Source organism: Colossoma macropomum, unplaced genomic scaffold, assembly GCF_904425465.1.
Source record: "Colossoma macropomum unplaced genomic scaffold, Colossoma_macropomum, whole genome shotgun sequence".
In the NCBI taxonomy this organism is placed as follows: domain Eukaryota; kingdom Metazoa; phylum Chordata; class Actinopteri; order Characiformes; family Serrasalmidae; genus Colossoma; species Colossoma macropomum.
In genome coordinates this window covers 22,753,165-22,773,329 of record NW_023494806.1, presented here as the reverse complement: position 1 = coordinate 22,773,329, position 20,165 = coordinate 22,753,165, and the positions used below count along the sequence as shown (strand labels likewise).

General features: G+C 36.1%; 1 protein-coding gene across 1 annotated transcript in view; it reads right to left on the bottom strand.

Annotated features, from left to right (window-relative positions):
* The window catches only part of adamts3 (ADAM metallopeptidase with thrombospondin type 1 motif, 3), a 165,808-nt gene that overhangs the window by 71,643 nt on the left and 74,000 nt on the right, over window positions 1-20,165 (bottom strand). The window contains exons 9-10 of the mRNA XM_036598371.1: window positions 16,488-16,631; window positions 6,095-6,227 (exon numbers count right to left, since the gene is read on the bottom strand). Of these exons, the coding sequence (XP_036454264.1) occupies window positions 6,095-6,227; window positions 16,488-16,631 (277 nt within the window). The remainder of the gene's footprint in view (window positions 1-6,094; window positions 6,228-16,487; window positions 16,632-20,165) is intronic.

Here is a 20,165-nt window from a genome sequence, read left to right as displayed (position 1 = left end):
GTAATTTTGGGCCATTTCTTTTGGTCCATTCATCTTGAAATTATACATTATTAGGGACAGTAGGTATTTTCAAATTATGTCAAAAACTGAAAAACGACAAAAATAGAGATACACGGTTTTGGTCTGACAACAGCGAAAAAATTAATCGTCAACTCAAACTCAAACAACATTACTCATATTACTGCCCTCTAAAGGTGTAATAGTCAAAAGTTATAAAGTTGTTATAGTCAAAGGTTAGAACTTTTGTTGTTTTCGTAAGACCCATGATGTGTCTCAGTAAATATGTTTGTGCTTTCTTATATCTACATGCATTTGCCTCAGCCCAATGAATAAACTCTCCCAATTCACATCCTGTTTGTTGCAACATAAAAGCTAACAACTGTGCAAAATAATTGCAAACAGGTGATTTTGTGATAATTGTGACAGCCCTATTTTTTACACAAAAAAGAGAGTCTTTAAAAGGGCACTGTATATAATGTTTCCTTCTCAAATTCAAATGTACTGCTCTCTTCAGTTTCCAACCTCACCCTGACCAAAATAATCATATATTTTCAACAACTTTTCTTGTACAACATAGTATAAATGCATTGATCATTATTATCCAACAGCACAAATTTAGATCAACATACCCCAAAAACCTATTGGATAAATAAATACCAGAAATGCTCATCCAGATCAAATTTCAGAATTAGACCACAGCCATTCATTAAATGTGTTGAAATTAGATTTGGCCCCACGCTGATAACAAAGTGCACTGACTTATTTGATTCAAATGCGTATATCTGATCCACATGTATAAAATATGTTACATCACCACAATTCTTTCTTTAAGTTGACTAACTTTTGGCAAGAACTCACTTGAATATATTTTATTCATGAAGAAACAATGTACACATTTGAATCAAGTAAAGTCAGTGCACTTTTTTTCAGTGCTTCATCTCATCAGTAGAGAAAAGAAGGTGGGGTGGATCTTACCCTGGGGGCTTCAACCCAAGTCACCATACATAGTTCCTCCAGTCACATTTGTGTTTTCAGTGTATTTTTTTAAATCAGATTCAATCTTTCTAACTTGATGGTAGGCATTCTGTGAGTAAGCAACTTGTATCGGTCATTAATGTGAATAACTGTGTTCCGTGAAACGGCCTGCATTCGCACAGTTCAATAACATCATGTGGATGAACCATGTGCGTCATGAGCAACAACTGACTAGCAGCAATCATTGCAAAGATTATTAACCCTGAATGGCTCTCAGCCGTTCAGTGTTAGAGCAAGACGAAGACAAAAATGGGCAATCTGCACTGCTTTTCCAGCATTTAATGGCATGAACTTTAAGTAAGGTGCTGCCTATTTAACACTGAATGATGGTGCAAAGTGGAAAAAAACATTATGATCCGATCGCTTTCATTAAGGCCACATGTCCATGTATCAGATATGTATGTTATCTAGGATCACATATGAAAGAGGTTCAGATCTGAACTGAAATGAGATTTGTGTGTCCACACAGCTCATTTTCCATCTTTATCGTGACACATTTCTGAGTGAATCACTGTGTCAGGGAGGGTCTCAGAGATAACTAAGCGTTTTTTTCTCAATGACAGGTTGGAGTGGTGGGAGGGAGAGGTGAAATATGATATTATTGGTTTATATTATTTGTCCTCACCCACTGTTGCACAGTGACACTCATCCACTGTTGCACAGTACAACTCAGAAACTGCTTTAAAGACAGTGCAAAAGTCATTGCATTTTGACGTATGATTGTGGAAAAGCAAAAAATCTGTCTTTTAGCTGTTAACCCTTGTGCTATGTCAAAATGACCCATTCACAAGACATTCATCAGAGCTAAAGTTGTGCACATTTTGTTCTTTGACATTTGTAGCTAGCATGGTCTTAGATTTGTTGAACGCTATGAATGCAAGCCAGATGATATATATACATATATATAATATATATATATATACATATATATATATATATACATATATATACAACGCCATTTTCAAAAAAGTTGGGATGCTGTGCAAAATGTAAATAAAAACAAAATGCAATGATGTGCAAATCATGTAAACCCTATATTTTATTGAAAATAGTACAAAGACATCATATCAAATTTTGAAGTTTTTTGAAAAATATATGCCAATTTTGACCTTGATGCCAACAACACATTTCAAAAAAGTTGGGATGGGGACAACAAATGGCTGGTAAAGTTGTGTATTGTTAAAAAAAACACCTGGTAGTTAATTGGCAACAGGTCAGTAACATGATTGGGTATGAAATGAGCCTCTCAGAGAGGCTGAGTCTTTCGAAGTTAGATGGGGAGGGGGTTCACCACTTTGTAAAAGACTGCACGATCAAATAGTGCAACAATTCAAAAATAACATTTCTCATTAAATATCAAAGAACTTTCATCATCTATAGTACATAATAACATTAAAATATTCAGAGAATCTGGAGAAATCTCTGTATGCAAGGGACAAGGCCAAAAACCAATATTGACTGGTTGTGATCTTTGGGCCCTCAGACGGCACTGCATTAAAAACAGACATGATTCCGTAGTGGAAATCACTGCATGGGCTCAGGAACACTTCTGAAAATCACTGTCTGTGAAAACAGTTTGTTGCTGCATCCAAAAATGCAAGTTAAAACTCTAAAACACAAAAAAGAAACCATTTATAAAGAGGATCCAGAAACACCGCCTTCTCTAGGGCCTGAGCTCATATAAAATGGACTGAGGGGAAGTGGAAAAGTGTTCTGTGGTCCAACAAATCAACATTTGAAATTCTTTTTGGAAATCACTGTGTCCTCTGGGCACAAGACCACTCAGCTTGTTATCAGTGCACAGTTCAAAAGCCAGAATTCATGATGTTATGGGGGTACATTAGTGCACATGGCATCTGTGAAGGCACCGTTAATGCTGAATGATACAGGTTTTGGAGCAACATATGCTGCCACCCAGATGGTGTCTTTTTCAGTGAAGGTCTTGTTTATTTCACCAAGACAATGCCAAACCACATTTTGCATGTATTACAAAAGCATTACTCCATATTAAAAGAGTCTGGGTGCTAAACCGACCTGTCACAAGTGAAAACATTTGGTGCATTATGAAGTGAAAAATATGACAAAGGAGACCCTGAACTGTTGAGTAGCTGAAATCCTATATCAAGCAAGAACGGGAAAACAATTTACTTTTAAAACTATAGCAGTTGATCTCTCAGTTCCCAAACACTTACAGAGTGTTGTTAAAAGAAGAGGTGATGAAACACAGTAGTAAACATGGCCCCGTCCCAACCTTTTTGGAACACGTTGTTGGCATCAAATTCAAAATGGGCATATATTTTTCAAAAAAACAACAAAATTTCTCAGTTCAACATTTGATATGTTGTCTTTGTAGTATTTTCATTTAAATATAGGGTTTACATGATTTGCACATCATTGCATTTGATTTTTATTTACATTTTGCACAGCATCCCAACTTTTTCAGAAATGGCGTTGTATGTATAAAGTGTGTATGTGACCACCGATGAAGGATTAGAGGATGACTAACACAAACTGTGCAGCAGCAGATGAGCTATTGTCTCTGACTTTACATCTACAAGGTGGACTGACAAGGTAGGAGTGTCTAATAGAGTGGACAGTGAGTGGACACAGTGTTTAAAAACTCCAGCAGCACTGCTGTGTCTGATCCACTCGTACCAGCACAACACAAACTAAAACACTACTACCACATCAGTGTTACTGCAGTGCTGAGAATGATCCACCACCCAAATAGTACCTGCTCTGTGAGTCCATGCGCGTTATGACCACTGAAGAACAGGGTAAAAGGGGGCTAACAAAGCATGCAGAGAAACAGGTGGACTACAGTCTGTAATTGTAGAACTACAAAGTGCACCTATATAGTAAGTGGAGCTGATAAAATGGACAATGAGCGTAGAAACAAGGAGGTGGTCATAATGTTATGTCTGATCTGTGTATATATAAATTGAGTATTTTATCCAAGTATCAATACTAAAGTCAATATGGATTTAGGCTACTTTACCCACCTCTGGAATATTTCCATTTTTGAGGCTTTTTATTTTCAGTACATTACGTTTCAAAGTAAAATATCAGATATTAAACATTGCAACTGCAAATAAATTCTCAACACTGCATACTAAAGCTGATACCTCAATAAAACTAGCTGAAAAGCGGCAATGATCCAGGCTAAACTAGAATGAAGCTGGGGTAGAGGGGCAATGCAGCTTGTTTGACTGTGACAGAGGGGCAGTAGAGGAGCATTCACAGCAGGCACATCTTGTTTACTTGTGTTTCTGACTTTGGTGACAGAATGCCAACCATCGAGCCATCTGTTCCATCAGGATGCCAAGCCAGAGAGCAGGTGTGAAGGTGCTGAGGTTTTGAGCGGGCGTGTACGTTAGAGATGTGGAGAAGCACACACTGGTGTGAGGTCAATCACAATTTTAAAATATGAAACGGTTCAAGCATAAGTTCACAGTAGTGAAAATTATAAATATTTCAGTGATTTCAGATTCTGTTTCAGTTAAACTTCTCTAAGCAGGCTTTAATGGTTATACCTATCTGCAGCCTCAGTCTGTTCAAGAACACATCTTCTCAGAACAGTGGACTGACCACTCTAGAGTCCAAACCTCAACATCAGTGAGCGCGTTTATATGCACTTAATAATCCAATAACTGCAGAAAATCAGATTTTATCAGTAATCCAGTCAACGCATTTACATACACTTGAGTAATCAGATAATGTGAAAACTCCAGGTCTACATGAATTGGGGAGCAATCGGATTTCTGCTCTACTAACTAACAGAATAAGACGTGACATAAACATAACGTAAAACTTAAACTTCATGCCATGGCTTTTTTTTTGAACATCGAGCCACTTTACCTGATAAAATTAACATATATCATCTAGAAGATGAAGAATATTTAAATCTATCATTTCGTAACGTATTTAGCTGGTTTTAGCGTCACTCCAAAAGTTTTTGCTGCCATCTCGCGGCATTATTTCCAGTACAGCAGTCTGTTGTCGCACACGTGCAGATATCGAAATCCAAAAGAAATCTGAGTAAGAGTATACATGCACTGAGAAATCTGATTACTGAGCTAAAATACAGCTCTCATCATCAGATTTCTTAATCGGATTTCTAGACCTTACTCCGATCTAAGAAATCGGAGTATGCTGTTTACATGACCATTTAAATAATCAGATAACTGCAGAAATAAACACACTCACTGATGCAGAAATGCAACAGACTTCTAAGACTGAACTTTGGAGGTGTGGATAATATCCAGATGCAGATTTCTTTGTAAAACTGAAAGCAAGTCTCTGAAAAATTAGATATTATATTATGTTGTCCTGCCCTGCGATGGACTGGCGACCAGTCCAGGGTGTATCCTGCCTTCCGCCCAATGACAGCTGGGATAGGCTCCAGCACCCCACCGCGACCCAGAAGGATAAGCGGTTTAGATGATGTATGTATGTATATTATGTTGTTGAATGGACTGGCGACCTGTCCAGGGTGTATCCTGCCTTCCGCCCAATGACAGCTGGGATAGGCTCCAGCACTCCACCGTGACCCAGAAGGATAAGCGGTTTAGATGATGGATGGATGGATGGATTATGTTGTTGAGGCTTCTTTGTAATTGTCTGTTAAACATACTGTCTGTTTCATATTTTTCATATTTTTTTTACACAAAAAATGAATAACTTGTACTTATTGGCCATTTTGAATGGAAACTCAATAAGTTAAGGGTACACCAAATGATGCAAATGACCAAAATGGCATATTGTAAATTCTGACTGCATGATTGTCACTCTACAAAGACTAATGTAGATCGCAACATTCAGTGTTTTTTATTTCAAATACACATTTATATATACCTTGTCAGAAGAATTTTGTAGACATAGATTACTTTGCCCTGTAATGGCATTTCTTATGTTTTCTGAGCAGAAAGCTTTGCAGGAATCCTCATAAGGTTCTTCATACAGTAAAGGGCAACTAGCCTGAGAGTGATTTCATGAGACAGATACATCAAGCATAATGTAGCAAATGTGTCAATAGAGAAAAGAGTTCAGCTACACTTACTGATGTGCAGATTTTGTATCCAACTCCAAAATCGAAGCGACACTGTTCGTCCATGGAATAGTTGATGCCAGGAAGTTCAGGGAGCTGTGGCCAGTCATGCTTGAAGGGATCATCCAGCAGGCAGTCATAGGAACTGTGAGGAGCAGTAATGAGAACCACCATTACAGGAAATGTCATGATGTATTCTACTAGACTGCATTGTTCTGTGATCCTCAAGGCTAAATCCTCAAAGACAATCCTAAACCTTGATGTAAGCAACAAACATGAACAAAACATAGACAAAATGACATTTTTACTGAAGACTTTATCAAACTATGTTTTGTTTTCAAGCATATCAATGGAGAGTGTATGATTTTTCAATATAGAGAATTAACCATGGTTAAAAAACGTCCCAAAAAAATCCTAAACAACAGTTCTTAAAGACTTGTTCAACTGAAATACCCACTGTGCCCCTTACCTGAGCTCCAAAGGACTGAAATAATAATCAGTCCTTCCCTTTATATGTTTCTACTGCCTTTCTAAACAATTTATGGCATGTTGTAGCAAAGGAATGGTGCAAAAACTCAAATTTCGATTTCCTCAGATGTAGTCTATGAGGTGAGACATGTTTGGTGTCCAAATTTGTTTTTTTTTATTTTTAAGCCCTAGCTACAAGGATAACATTGCTGACAAACACTAGTAGTTAATAGTCACCAAAATCTGTTCCATAAATCCATCCCCAAAAGCCTTTCTCAACTTGTTCAAATCACATCCAGGTCTTTAATGAGAAGTACCAAAAACATTATAAAGGAAGAGGAGACTCGTTGGAAAATGAATGAAAACCTCACAACACTCAGTTTGGTGCCTATTTACAGGGAAAGTCCTGTTTATCAAAAAACGAGCCCGTCAGCTTGCTGGAAGAGCTGCAAGCGTGAAAAGCCTTCCCTTTTTGTGCATGTGCAGTAGTCAGACCAAGCTGAAAAAAACATGTTTTTGTGCATTATTTAATTAATTAAGTACACAACAGGTACACACAGGTATATGGATGCTACAGACAACATTCATAATTTGTGTTGTTTCCATTTATAAACATACATCTTAGGTTCAAAAAGTCACGATTAACAGTTATTTACAAAAAGAAACAACAGAAATCATGAATGTAATCTGTGGTGTTCACATGTCTGCCTGAAATGCGAGTCAGAATTCAGCACAAGATTTTGTGTCCTAAATCACTGGATGTGCTTTGAGTGGGCCAAGAGAAGTTGTGTGGATGTTTTTATGGAAAAGATTGTTGTGTCTATTGACTTCTAGTGTTTGTTAGTAACATTAGACTCCAGTCTAAATCTAAAGGAGCAACATTTAGACACCATACATGTCTTGGCTGATTGACTAAATCTGGGGTAAGTTAGATTTTTCATCAAACCATTAAAAGGGGATTTTTTTTTATTTCTACATAATTAAAAGGTTAAGGTTCTCATAGTGATGGTGATTTTTTATGCATTAATGGAGGGTACACGCAGGGTATTGTAAGGCAAAATAGTCCCCAAGAAATGTTTTTTTTTTTTCCCACCATTATCAACATTACATATAAAAACTCATGTAGGTTCACGAGTCACTTTGGGTAGTAAATTAAATGGCTATATTTGCATCATATTTGACATCATGACCACGGTTCCCATCATCACCTCTGTAAAGAAAACCAAATAAGTTTCTGTGTAATAATATATATAATAATCCTAAAGAGTTCTTCTGAAAAACTTCTGAAAAATGTGTGAAATTCCCTTTTTTGTTTGGTGATGACAACAGAAGTTCTGGCATAATGTTGGACTGTAAGGATCAACATCAATTGAGCTACACGTCCAGGTCCTAAAAAAAAAAAGACACATTGATTTGTTTGGTGTACACATAAAAATCATTAACTGAATACTGGCCTCAGTGACTGCGTTGGGGTGGAGAGTCCAGTCACTTGAAATTCAAAAGAAAATAGATTTGATTTCTGGACCTTTAACTACATCACACCCATACACTTCATTTGCGATTGTCGGAGAAAGAACTTTGTGAGGACTCTATGGGTAATTTGCATCCCATCATTTTTTTTTCCAATTAGGAATTAACTTCCGGCGCACAGCAATAGATTCAATTATTCAAAATCCTTAAGTGTTATTCAGAAAAGTCCTCCCAGAACCACCTAGCGAGTCAGCCAAAGCCTGTGAGCGTCAATGAAAAAGATGACCCCAATTTGCAAGGTTCATTAAAACCTCCTGCTGAAGGCCACTGTGGAATGTATGATATATCATGATTCTGAATACAGCCTATCTCATACAAATGACAGTGTAAAGTGGCACTGGATTATGCTATTACACTCCCAGCAGCAAAATCTACACATATTAAATTACAGTTTCAGCATACCTTGGTACCAATTAGGTTTATATTTTCCTCCACAAATGTCATGACCCTTTTCCACAGTTCTCATGAATCCACTGAATAATTAGGAACAGACTACCCAAATCCAGAAGACCACAAATACAGAATCCAATGATTTTGTTTCGGAAAGCAATGAAACACTAATGAAAAATGCTATAAAACAATGTGATTAACTGCCTCAGTTCATTCAGATGAAAGCAACTGGCTTCAAAGCACAATGTCAACCCTGACAAAATAAAACAAAACAGCTTCCCAGGACTTCAAATCATGCTCTAATTGCCTTTATAAAAAAGACATCAGATGTCAAAACTAGCAGATATCAAAACTGCCACCAAATTTTAAAGCCCTTCCCAAAACTCAGTGAAGACTTTTGAAGCTGTTTTTTGTAGGATTTTCAAAGCACATAGAGTCTGTATCTGTTGTTTAAGATGATCAAAAACATGCTAGTAAAGCAGGCCATCACCAAACTGACAAAAAATCAGAATAAACCTAATACAAATAATGTTTGTTAAGAGGGATTAATGCACTGCTGACCCAGGAATGGAAGGATGGAAGACTTCAGTTTACTGCAAGATGCAAACCATGGGACAAGCCTCAAAAACTGAAAAGCCAGAGTACAGTTAGCTAAAAAGTACATAATAAAGCCTAAGACCTGGGATAAAATCAATTTATGACCAAATTAGACGAAGTTTAACCTGCACCACCGTAAGAGAAAGAAGAAAATGTTGAGAAAAAAGGGAACTGCTCCTTATTCACAGCATGCCAATTCATTTACATGTGGCAAGGTATACATAGAACTGGCTCGCTTGTTTTCATTCAGGATGTAACAGCCAACAGCAGCTTAACACTGAAATGTACAGAAGCTTCAAAACTCATTAGATGCCACAGAAGCTATAGAGTTTTTCAGGATGAAAAAGAAGGGAGACTTTGATTGACCAAGTCAGTCACCTAAATTAAACCCTGTGGAGCTTGCTGTTCAGCCTCTAAAGACATGCCTAAAGGCAAAAAGCAAGTAAAGCTTTGAAAACGGCAGAGCATCATCAGTAAAGACACCCAAAATCTACTGACACCACAAACTGTAAAGGATTTCCAACCAAATATTACATTTTAGTTCTACATAATATTATGCTAATTTCATCAACTGCTTTTGGTTAACTGCAATGGAGGGATTATGTATAAAACGGGCCTTTATTCCTGTATAGCTTAGCCAATATAGATTAAAGCTGACATTCTGCATTTTAACGTCATAATCAATGGCTCATAACGATTGCTTCCGTTTTTTTCTGGCGAGGTCAAAATAATCGACAGTGGTAAATGTTATTTTGGCAGAAGGTTGAAGTATTAACCAGTTTTTGGTGCTTTCATTCAAAAATCAATGGTTCCATCAGTACCTTCAGGGCTGGAACATCAGAAACAAATGACAAAAAAGCAAGCAGTTGACATTGGGCAAAAAGTCTCCCACAGGTCATTTTATGAAATGATTTTACACATGTCAAGCTGATCCATCATAGAGAAGGTCTTTGTAGACACCATACTTCCCAGGCAGTGATTGTTTAACAAAAAGTTGCAAGGCATTTTCAGTGAAGTAAATACCCTCTGGCAGCTGGCACTGTCTAGTCTAATCAAGAGGTTTACTGTATCACACAACTAACTTGGATCTGGTCCCAGCAGCAGCTACAATTCCAACATCAAAACTTATTATCCCATGTCTTCTGAGACCATGCTTGTCAATACAAACAGATTTTGTGTCTGATCTTTGTCACAGATTTATCTGATAGCTTTTAGAGAAAGACATGAATGGTATATTACATTTTTCTACAATACTTCTTTTATATGAATACACTTTCAGCGCATCAAAATAAAATTAATTTTAGGAAAAGTCTAAAAATGTCAGGACTAAAGTATTAAAACTCATTTAAAATGTAATTAGAATAATTTAGTTACATACAATTCTAAACAAATGGTTTGGCATGATTGTATGTTTGAAAATGTTTTAACCAATAATAGAGCAACTTCAAAAGTATTTACTAATTACAAAACTTCTGTTCATAAACTCTAAGTTCCTCAAATGTCACACGGCACAATCAGCAACAGAGGACTTTTATTCTGATATCCATTTAAGAAAAAGTAAGCATGTTATTGCACCATAAAGAAGACCCCAAGTAAACTAAATGGTTAAATACTAAGGTCAGTAGCTATTTCATAAACACTGACAAAACATTGTTATATTTGCTTCATAGGCTGGTTCATGTCAAGTGGTCTGACCCCAAATATACAATGAAAAATATTATTATTTTAACAGAATAATAATAATAATAATAATAATAATAATAATAATAAAAATATATATTTAAAAATTAAAAAATAAGTATATAATTGAAGGACAAAGGACATAGGTATATACAGATGTAGGTATATACAGGTGTCCAAGTACAAAGACTAATTCATTATATCATTTTCAGTAGACAATATTGATAAACTAATGTATTATTGTTTTATTAAATTATGTATGTATGTGGTTGAGCCACCTGAAATTTTTGGTAACATATTCATAACAGCTTACATAAACGCTTCATAACAAATTCATGAATGTTTAAATCAACATGTTTAAAGTACACATATTTTACATTATATTAACATGGACTAGTATGTCATTTTACTTAGATACCTTTTTCAAAAAAAAAAAAGTCCATTTTTTATTTTGAAAAAGTATTTTATTTTCAGTTAAATGTCTCATTTCTAGACACCTTTGACACCGAGGCACATTTGATGTATACTTTCAACTTCTTTTAAACTATGTGTTTTTTTCTTAATAATTTACATGTCACTTCCCTAATGGACAGTAAATTACTCAAAAAGATGCTAAGAACAATCTTCCATCACTTTTGAGGTAAATGCAAAACAGAATTCATCAATGTTTGGGATAACAGTACAACATTTAGCCTCAATTAAATGGGATAACCAATGCACAATTGTACTTGTGCCTTCTTCAATACTATAAGCCAGAAAGAACATCACTATCTCAGGAAAATGACATAGTAATCCATATTAATGTCATGTAAAATGTGCATGCTTTATAAATGTTGATTTAAACGTTCATGAACATGTTATGAATGTGTTACATAGACAACCTTCAAGTAAAGTGTTACCACATTTTCTGGGTGGTAAACGTAATGGTCCTGTTTGAAAAAAACATATTTATGCCATTATAAAAGCTAAGCTACAAATACCAACACACTGAACAGTTTGTTGCAGATACAAAAATGCACATCATAACCCTTTCAATAGCATTTTAATTTATTTGTAACCATTTTTAACTGTATAATTTCTAAAATTATTATTTTGCAATCCCTTATTTGTCACTGACTCAGCTGTGACTTCTGATGTCTTAGAACATCTGACAGAGCACTTTGTCCCTGTTCTCTTTGTTTTGTATTGTTAATAAGTGCATGGATTCACAACCTATTGATTGCTGCTGTTCATGGGAGGTCATATGCTAAGATACAGTAAGCAAGGACTAAGTGCACTGCATTTGTAAGAGTATAATTTCAGGTATTTGAGGCTTGACCCTGACATCGACACTCAATGTAATCACACTGTGTTAAAAAGTAATTAAAAACTGGTCAATCAAAACTTTGTTGACATAAGACAAAAGGACAAACACAATTGATTACCCTACAAATGCCCATCATTGATCACCCTACAAACTCCAGTTTACATAACAGTACTCTACAGTTTGCAAAGTGATATTTAAAACCAAGGCAGCTCAGAAAGATAATCACTGTGACCGTACTGAGTCAATTTGAACAGTTAGACCTACAGTTGTATGTAAAACTGATCAAACTACATGTTTTGATGATTTTCTATGTGAAAATGAGGTAATGCATCGTTTATGAGAACAAATTAAAAAATCCATTTTCTCAGCAGACTGTTTATTTTATATAAATTTATTTATGTTTGTTTATACTATCTATTTTATATAACATTGGAAAAAATAAAAACATCAAACAAATAAAATGTGTCATAACTTTTGCACAAACCACATTCTTTTTTATTTTATAATGTTTAATTCAGCAAATAAACATAAATTGTGCATCAAAATTCATAGGTGTGTTCTGTGTAGAACACTGGCCATTTTATCAGAAACATCTACCATATAAGTGCACTTCTAACTGTAGCACAATATATATATGTATATACATATATCCTTGTGACTGGTACTCCAAGTTTGTTTTTGTTGCACATGTCACACTAAACGGTCTGTGATTGGCTGTTTTGCATGTCAGTCACAACCCTTTCCTGTTGCGGCACTTAAAACCTGCACGGTCTGGCTTATGATCCTGTATTTCAGCGCAGTCTTACACAGCTTGCAGTGGAAAAACAAACCTGGAGTACCAGTCACAAGGATATCTATTTACTCGCTACCTACAGTTTCAAACACAATTCAGGAATAAAGTTTTAAGAAGGAATGTCATTAAAGTTCCTGGTTCAGCGACTAGGCCTATGTTTCACTCTAAAAAGTTTATTAGTGAGTAGAGATTAAACTGCTCGCTCTTACTATTTAGAATGTTAAAAGTTAAAAGTTAAAAATTCTCTGTGAGAGGTGATGTTTCTAAAAGTTGTGGAGATTTTAGCATGCAGTTTACATCTGACAGTATGTGTGCTTCTGTGGGCAGAGTGCCTGAGGCTAAAACCTACTAAAATACAACAACAACAACAACAAAAAAAACTCTCCTGCAGTGCACACCACACACATCCGGGAACCCCTCTGGGGTCATCTGCCACCCCAGCCCCTATTACAAAGCCACCAGTAAAATACTTTTCACTGAGGTTTTTTGGTCGCAATTTACATTGTCTGTTATAACTGTGTAGTTACACATGAATAACATATGCAACAACACTGTAACCACTGATGCTTTAGTCAATGTTACAGCTGGATTACAGTAGTACAGCTTATGTAATTACACATGTGTATCAACTTTTTTTTTTGTTTTTTGTGTTTTGCCTCATGGACTTACAAAAGTCTCCCACACAGGAACTCTCGTGTAATGTAGTGTTAAAGTTACACTGTAAAATAAGTGGACAGTTCCTGTGTAGTTGCGATGTAGGCACTGTGTAATAATGGAGTGGTAATATAGACATTGCTTTAAGGGTTAATGCAACACATTTAATTAATGTCATAAAAGTTACTTTTTAAGCTAAGCGGATATCTTCTGTACTGTCACATATACATACAGAAAGTTTAAAGGTTTAAAGCTGAAACTGGTTACAGTGTCACAGCATTAGCAACAAAAATGTAATGTCTTAATGTAAGTTATTACATACTTCCTTTTACAGCTAGAAAAAAAAAACTTCTAAAAACTGCTGTTCCAGTCTGATTACATATGTAATTACTTTTATGTTGTTACTCTTGTGTAATTACACATGAGAAAATAGGCTGTTAAAACTATTAAGACACACTTGTGTAATTACATGAGGCAAAACTGAAGTTGATACACATGTGTAATTACATACGGGGTACTTCTGTAATCCATCTGTAACAGTGACTAAGTCATTAGCAATTACATTGTTGCTGCATTTGTTGTTCACATGTAACTACACAGTTATTAGAGACACTTAATATAAATTGGGACTTTTTTTTAATGTGGTAATGATGACTAGTTGACTTCCTTTCTGAATGACTAGTCGACAAACAAAAATGTATAGTTATGCAATTTCTAGTACAAGAAATCTAACCTAATAAACAAGCCATGTGGTGTATGTCATTATCTATCAACCAGTCTGGTTCATTACAGTGCTTTGTGTTGTTTTCCAGCATGTTGATGATATAATCTTCAGAGCCTAATAAATCACCTCATTTGGCTCATTTGTTCAGCTAGGGGATCTAAATATAGCCTTTTGTCCGTCCTCATGGTTTTCACTTCGCAAAGGTCAAAATAAGGGTGTGTTGAGTGGAGTTCATTACAGTCAAAACACTGAACTGAACCTGAGATGACACCAAACAAACCTGAGCTCCAGACACAACAGGGATCACTGTTTACTAGCGAGTGAGTGCAGCTGTAATGAAAAAAGTAATTGATTAAAATTAGAAATGAGGACAAAACCAAACATGTCCTTTAACGCTTTAAGGCTATTTCTTCCATTAAATGTGCTCTTCTTCATTAATTATGTGAATTCTCAATGCAGCTGCAGTACTTATTATTTGATATTATTATTTGATATGTAAAGAACTGTAATCTAACAACGCTGTAAATTAATAGATTTATATTTAATTTGTCTGACAAACTACCTTACTGAGCATACGGAATATGACTCGCATGTCAGCCCACACTTAAATTCCTGACTTTATTAACTACAAAATTAACATAATTTTTTTTTCATAAATGAATAAAGCTTGTCCACAACAACAAACATTTATCAAACATATTATGCAGCTTCTGTATCTTGTCCTAAAGTGGCTTAGTCTAAAAAAAGACTATGGCTGCTGAAGATAAATCTGTAAGTTTTGAATTTTACCATAAAATGACTGAGTGTTTCAAATCTCAGGTGAAAAATAATGCAGTTGCTGATAGTCAAGTCAGGTCCAGTCTGATATGCATTACAGACAGTGTTTTTCTACTAAACGGGCCACTGAGCCCATTTAGCATTGAGTCCACTGAGCTTTTAACTCAGATTAATTATCTTGACTTTATAATTTGGCTTAGTTAATGTAAGGTCACAACATTCAGTACTCTCTAAGCTTTTATACAATTATCTGCTGCTCCTAACTGAGAATACATGATTAAAGGTTAGAAAATGTGTTGCACTAAACATCATTTTAATGTTTGTTAATCATTCTTCCAATTAATTTCGCTTTTTTGTGATCAGGACTTCGCTGCTTCTATTTAAACACAGCAAACAAAGCTGCATTTTCCTTACCAGTTGACATTTACATTAATTGTCATTATATCTGAATCAGAATCAGAGTCTTTATTCACCAAGTACCACACGTATAAGGGATTTTTTCTTGCCAAGTGTCAACATAAAATTAATCCAATAAGATACTCTATATATAAACATAAAATCGGTACAGAAACAATATGCAAGTAATATGAAAGATATGCAAAGGGAGATCAACAAAAATAAATATAAATGTAAATGCAAACACATTTATAAAATATGTATATTGCAACAAGTTACAGTAGAGTAGAGGAAAGCAGGAGAGGCTGTTATTCAGATTATGGCATGATACAGCGGCTATGAATATTACAAAGTGTGTAATTAGGTGCATGTATAGCTGTTTCTTGGTTAGAAGGACAACGGTCTCGGGAAAGAAGCTGTGAAGGTGACAGTGACGGCTGGTCCAGGAGATTGTGAAATGTGAAGTAGGGATGGGTGATATGGCAAAAATATAATATCATGATACCCAAAGACATTTTCATGATATGTATCACGATATCTGGTTTTTAAAAATACTATCTAAAACTATAAACACAATGATTTTTCTTCAATGTTACACATTAGTGTTCTTAAAGTAGTGATTCATGATCCGCATGACACCGTGTCTCACCGAACATTTCAGATCACTCAAATAACCATGCCCACATACCCAACCTTTATACTTTCACTGTTGCAGCTGCCATTTTACACATTAGCATAGGTCAGTGTAAAACAGCAAAGTAATCTCTAAATTTCTCTGCTCACTCTTGCTGAATAAAAAAAATCATTGGCCTCAGTTTTTCAAAGCCTTGTTTTTTAAAGCAGTGCAACTACTATTTTGCTACTGCACTGTATCTGTTCCATGTTGTTCCTCAACCTCCAAAAAATTAAATATCTAGATACATATCATGTACTGTGAAAGTGTCAAGTATTGCAATGTTGGGAACCCCTAAACATAAGTTATTTTGTCTTGTCCTCCCTGCAGTTAACAAATAAGCTTTAGGGTGTCAGCATACAAAGGAGCTTAAGGGGTTAAAGCTGAAATAGGAAAGAGAGACAGTTGTTGACTTACTGAATGTATCTCTTCAGTTCTTGCCCACTGCACATGGACCAGTGATAGCGGTGGAAGGCTGCCTGCACCAGAGGGGCCATGACACTTCCCATGGCCGTCTCATCACCACAGCGATTGCCCTGTCCATCATGCTCCATGCCCAGCCTGAAAAGAAGACAAAGATAGTAAATTTGGCCTCCTGGCTTCGTTAAGTTTCTTTTGTTCTATTGTTCCAACATTTTCAAGCACATGTGCATAAATAAAAACTACAGCAAAATCCATATTTAGTGTAAGCATATAAATAAAACAAAATGCAATAATAGCACATAAACATATAACATTTTTCGGATCAATATACTGCAGCTACGTCAGTATGAACAGGCTCTTTGGATATAAAAGTATATAGTTGGATATAAAAGTGCAGATCTAACCGCACTGCTCAAGAAAATGTCATACAACACTGAAACAAACAGTATATTGAGCATAATCGAATCCATGTGCAAAGGACATGCCCCAATTTACCCTCATTTACATTTCGTTTGCATACAGCATGATTTAAATCACCCAGATGTTTCAGACAGTAAGCCAATTAAAGGGAAAACATTCAGCAGGCTCTCAAGCCAGTGGTGGTCCTCATAGGGGAGGTTTGGGGTCAAACAAGGACTGCACTGCACCCACTGCTGGCCAGAATTTAAATAGCTCTATATTTTTATGTTTACATTGATGGAAAAGAATACAATGTGAAATGAACAAAATGTCTTAGCTTTACTGTGTTCCCACAACACTGGCTGATATATTAATATATTACTGCAGTATGAGATGGTTTCTACTGCACTAGGTAAGCTATGTTCTCTATTTTTTGATGGTAGCTATGTTTCAGTAGCATAAAACAAAAGCACAGTGCAATACATCTTCAGCAATACATCAAATGCTAAATGAGGCTATTTGCTTTAATCTGCTCTTCTCTGTTAATAACACAGATTCTCAATGCTGGTGTTGGATTTACTTGATATGTAAAGAATGTGATCTTACAAAGCTGACAATTCATAGATTTTTTTTTAAAAAACTACCTGAAGTCACACAGAACTACATCAGTAAGTCACATATAAGTCGTGTTTTATTGTTACCCTGAGTAAGCAAAACAATAATAAGTGCCGACTGATCTGACCCTTACTAGTCCCACAACAGGGAAATTTCACCTCCACATTTGACCCATCTGTGCAGTGAAACACCACATACACACTAGTGAATGCTCACACACTAGGGGGCAGTGAGCACGCTTGCCCAGAGCGGTGGGCAGTCCTATCCATAACATCCGAGCGGCAGTGGGGGGTTAGGTGCCTTGCTCGAGGGCACTTCAGTCACGTACAGTGTCGGCTCAGGGGATCGAACCAGGCTGGTTCTCTAACCTTCAGCCCATGAATGAGTGGCTTAGAAAAAAAAAAAATATACACTGACAGAAAAACTCTCAGAATGGATTCATCACAGTCTTTAGTTTTTATCAGCACACAAGTAAAAAAAAAATTTCATTTTTTTACAACTTCATTACAAGAATTGCCACAAGCACAATTATTAGTATTAATATTGTTGTTTTCTATTTTTACTGTTATTACTGATATCATTAATGATACTGATGGAGTTTTGATTATTTAAAAGCAAATCAAGCACTGTTAGTATATAATGCTCAAATTCACATGCACTTCTACCAGCTGTGAGTTTGATCATAAATAGATGAAAAAGATACATAGGAAAACTAAGGGCACAATTTTTAGAATCAAATTTGAAGGGCCATTGTCTCTTTTCTTCACTGTAAATGAATGCTGTCCCTCATTTTGTGACCTTCTGTAAAATCTATTTTCTCTTCTGACAACGGAAACAAAATCTAAATGCTCTCAACGTCCAAAAATATACATGGCTGGGCTCATGTTGCTTTCCGTTCCAGTAATAAAATGAATGGGCCTGAGTATCTGAAACAAAAGAGCAGAACAGGGGATTCAGATGGAAGCGGATGGCAAGAAAGTGATGGTGAGTGTTAAGTAAATGCCCTGTTTTTTTGGCTGTGCTAATGCTAGCCTAGAGGAAGGACTGGCAGCAGGTGGCTGGTGAAAATGTTTTGCAAGATGACAGACTCATGCCAGATCTTACCATTCTGTCTCTGTCTGGTTTGCAGTGAAAACAAAGAAAGAAAGGGGAGAGAAATGTGAGAAACAGTAAAGCTCTGAGCTACGTGCATAGAGAATAATGAAGACGAGGTTGAGTCAGTGACTAATCTGTGTGGGTCGTGTATTCTGTGTGAACCCTTGCTAAATGCTCTATAGCTATGAGCTATAAGCCCTGCTGTGGACAAAAGAGATTTTACGCTGATCTGAAAAATAGATCAGACGCATGTGATCAAACTACAGCTACATCTTAATAAGGGTTTATTAACCCCACTTCCCACTGAGAGGGGGCGTATAAGGATTTCTGGGAACGTTCTCTGCCAAGAGCTTGCAAATGAATGTTTGAGCAAAGATGTTTTGTATCACAAGAGGCTGCCCTTCGCACTGATACTCATAGTTTTAGCTAGCAGGTGTCTTAAAAAAATGATCAGCTGAAGGACAGAAGACTATGATCAAGTTTGTGGGATACTTTCGATGGTGCGAAAATAAGATCTCTCGGGAGGAAACACTGTAAGCTGAATCCGGTTAAGGTCATAACCCTGTTATGCCCACGAGCAAAGTCTTAAGCACTCTTCCCAACCAATTTATTTTCTCAGCTATGAGGACTCGACTACAGATTTCTAGTTTAGCAATTTACTTCCACTCTTAACAGAATGTGAATATTCTTCTGCACACAGAGGAAACTCAAAGAGAATAACTAACATATATTTTGCATGAGAAGCACAGCCAGGTCATCTTTGATCACGTCAGGTGCTCTACAAGTAAATAATGTAAACTGGTAAGATAAACAGCTTAGAATCCTCCACCAAAGCCTCTGGAAAAAAGGTCATCTGTGTCTTAAATTCTCTGAACCACTTAAACAAGTCAAACTAGAACATTTTTGCTCTAAAGCGCATAACATTTCTGCGACTTTGGGAAGTAATCTTCCATTTTTATCACCATTTTCTAAGCTCTCTTTATTCTTTAGAATTAAACAGGCTGTTTTGTTACTTCACCTTTAAAACTGATATATGTAAATCACCTCAGCTCTGATTGGTTAGCCTACTATGAAAAGCAGTCCAGGCTGAAACATTCAGAACAGTGCTGAAATCCTTTAGCATATTAAGAAAAATGTCCATCAGCTGCTCCTTTTGCACATCTTCCACTCCAATAACTGCTCTGGATTGACCGCAGTAACAACACTCCTTATAATGTCAATGTAGGCAGGTAGAATAGACTGCTATAGGTTGAATGGGTGACATCACAACCTTGAATTAAAAAGGGGCAGTTTTTGCAGTTTAGCTTCTATATATGGACTGTATAGGCTACTGTTGTGTGCAAAAGTCCCGGCGCCCCTCAAAAACACACTTCTGCACATTTTAATGCACAATTACTGTTAATTTCCTGAATTTAACATCAAAAAAGAAAATTAAATATAAACTTTGAAATCATATTTTTTTCATTTCCAAATTTTTAATCTCCGCAAATACAAAGTAATTGCGCATTAAAATGTGCAGAAATGTGTTCTCTGTAAAGAAAGTGCAAATAAATAAATAAAATA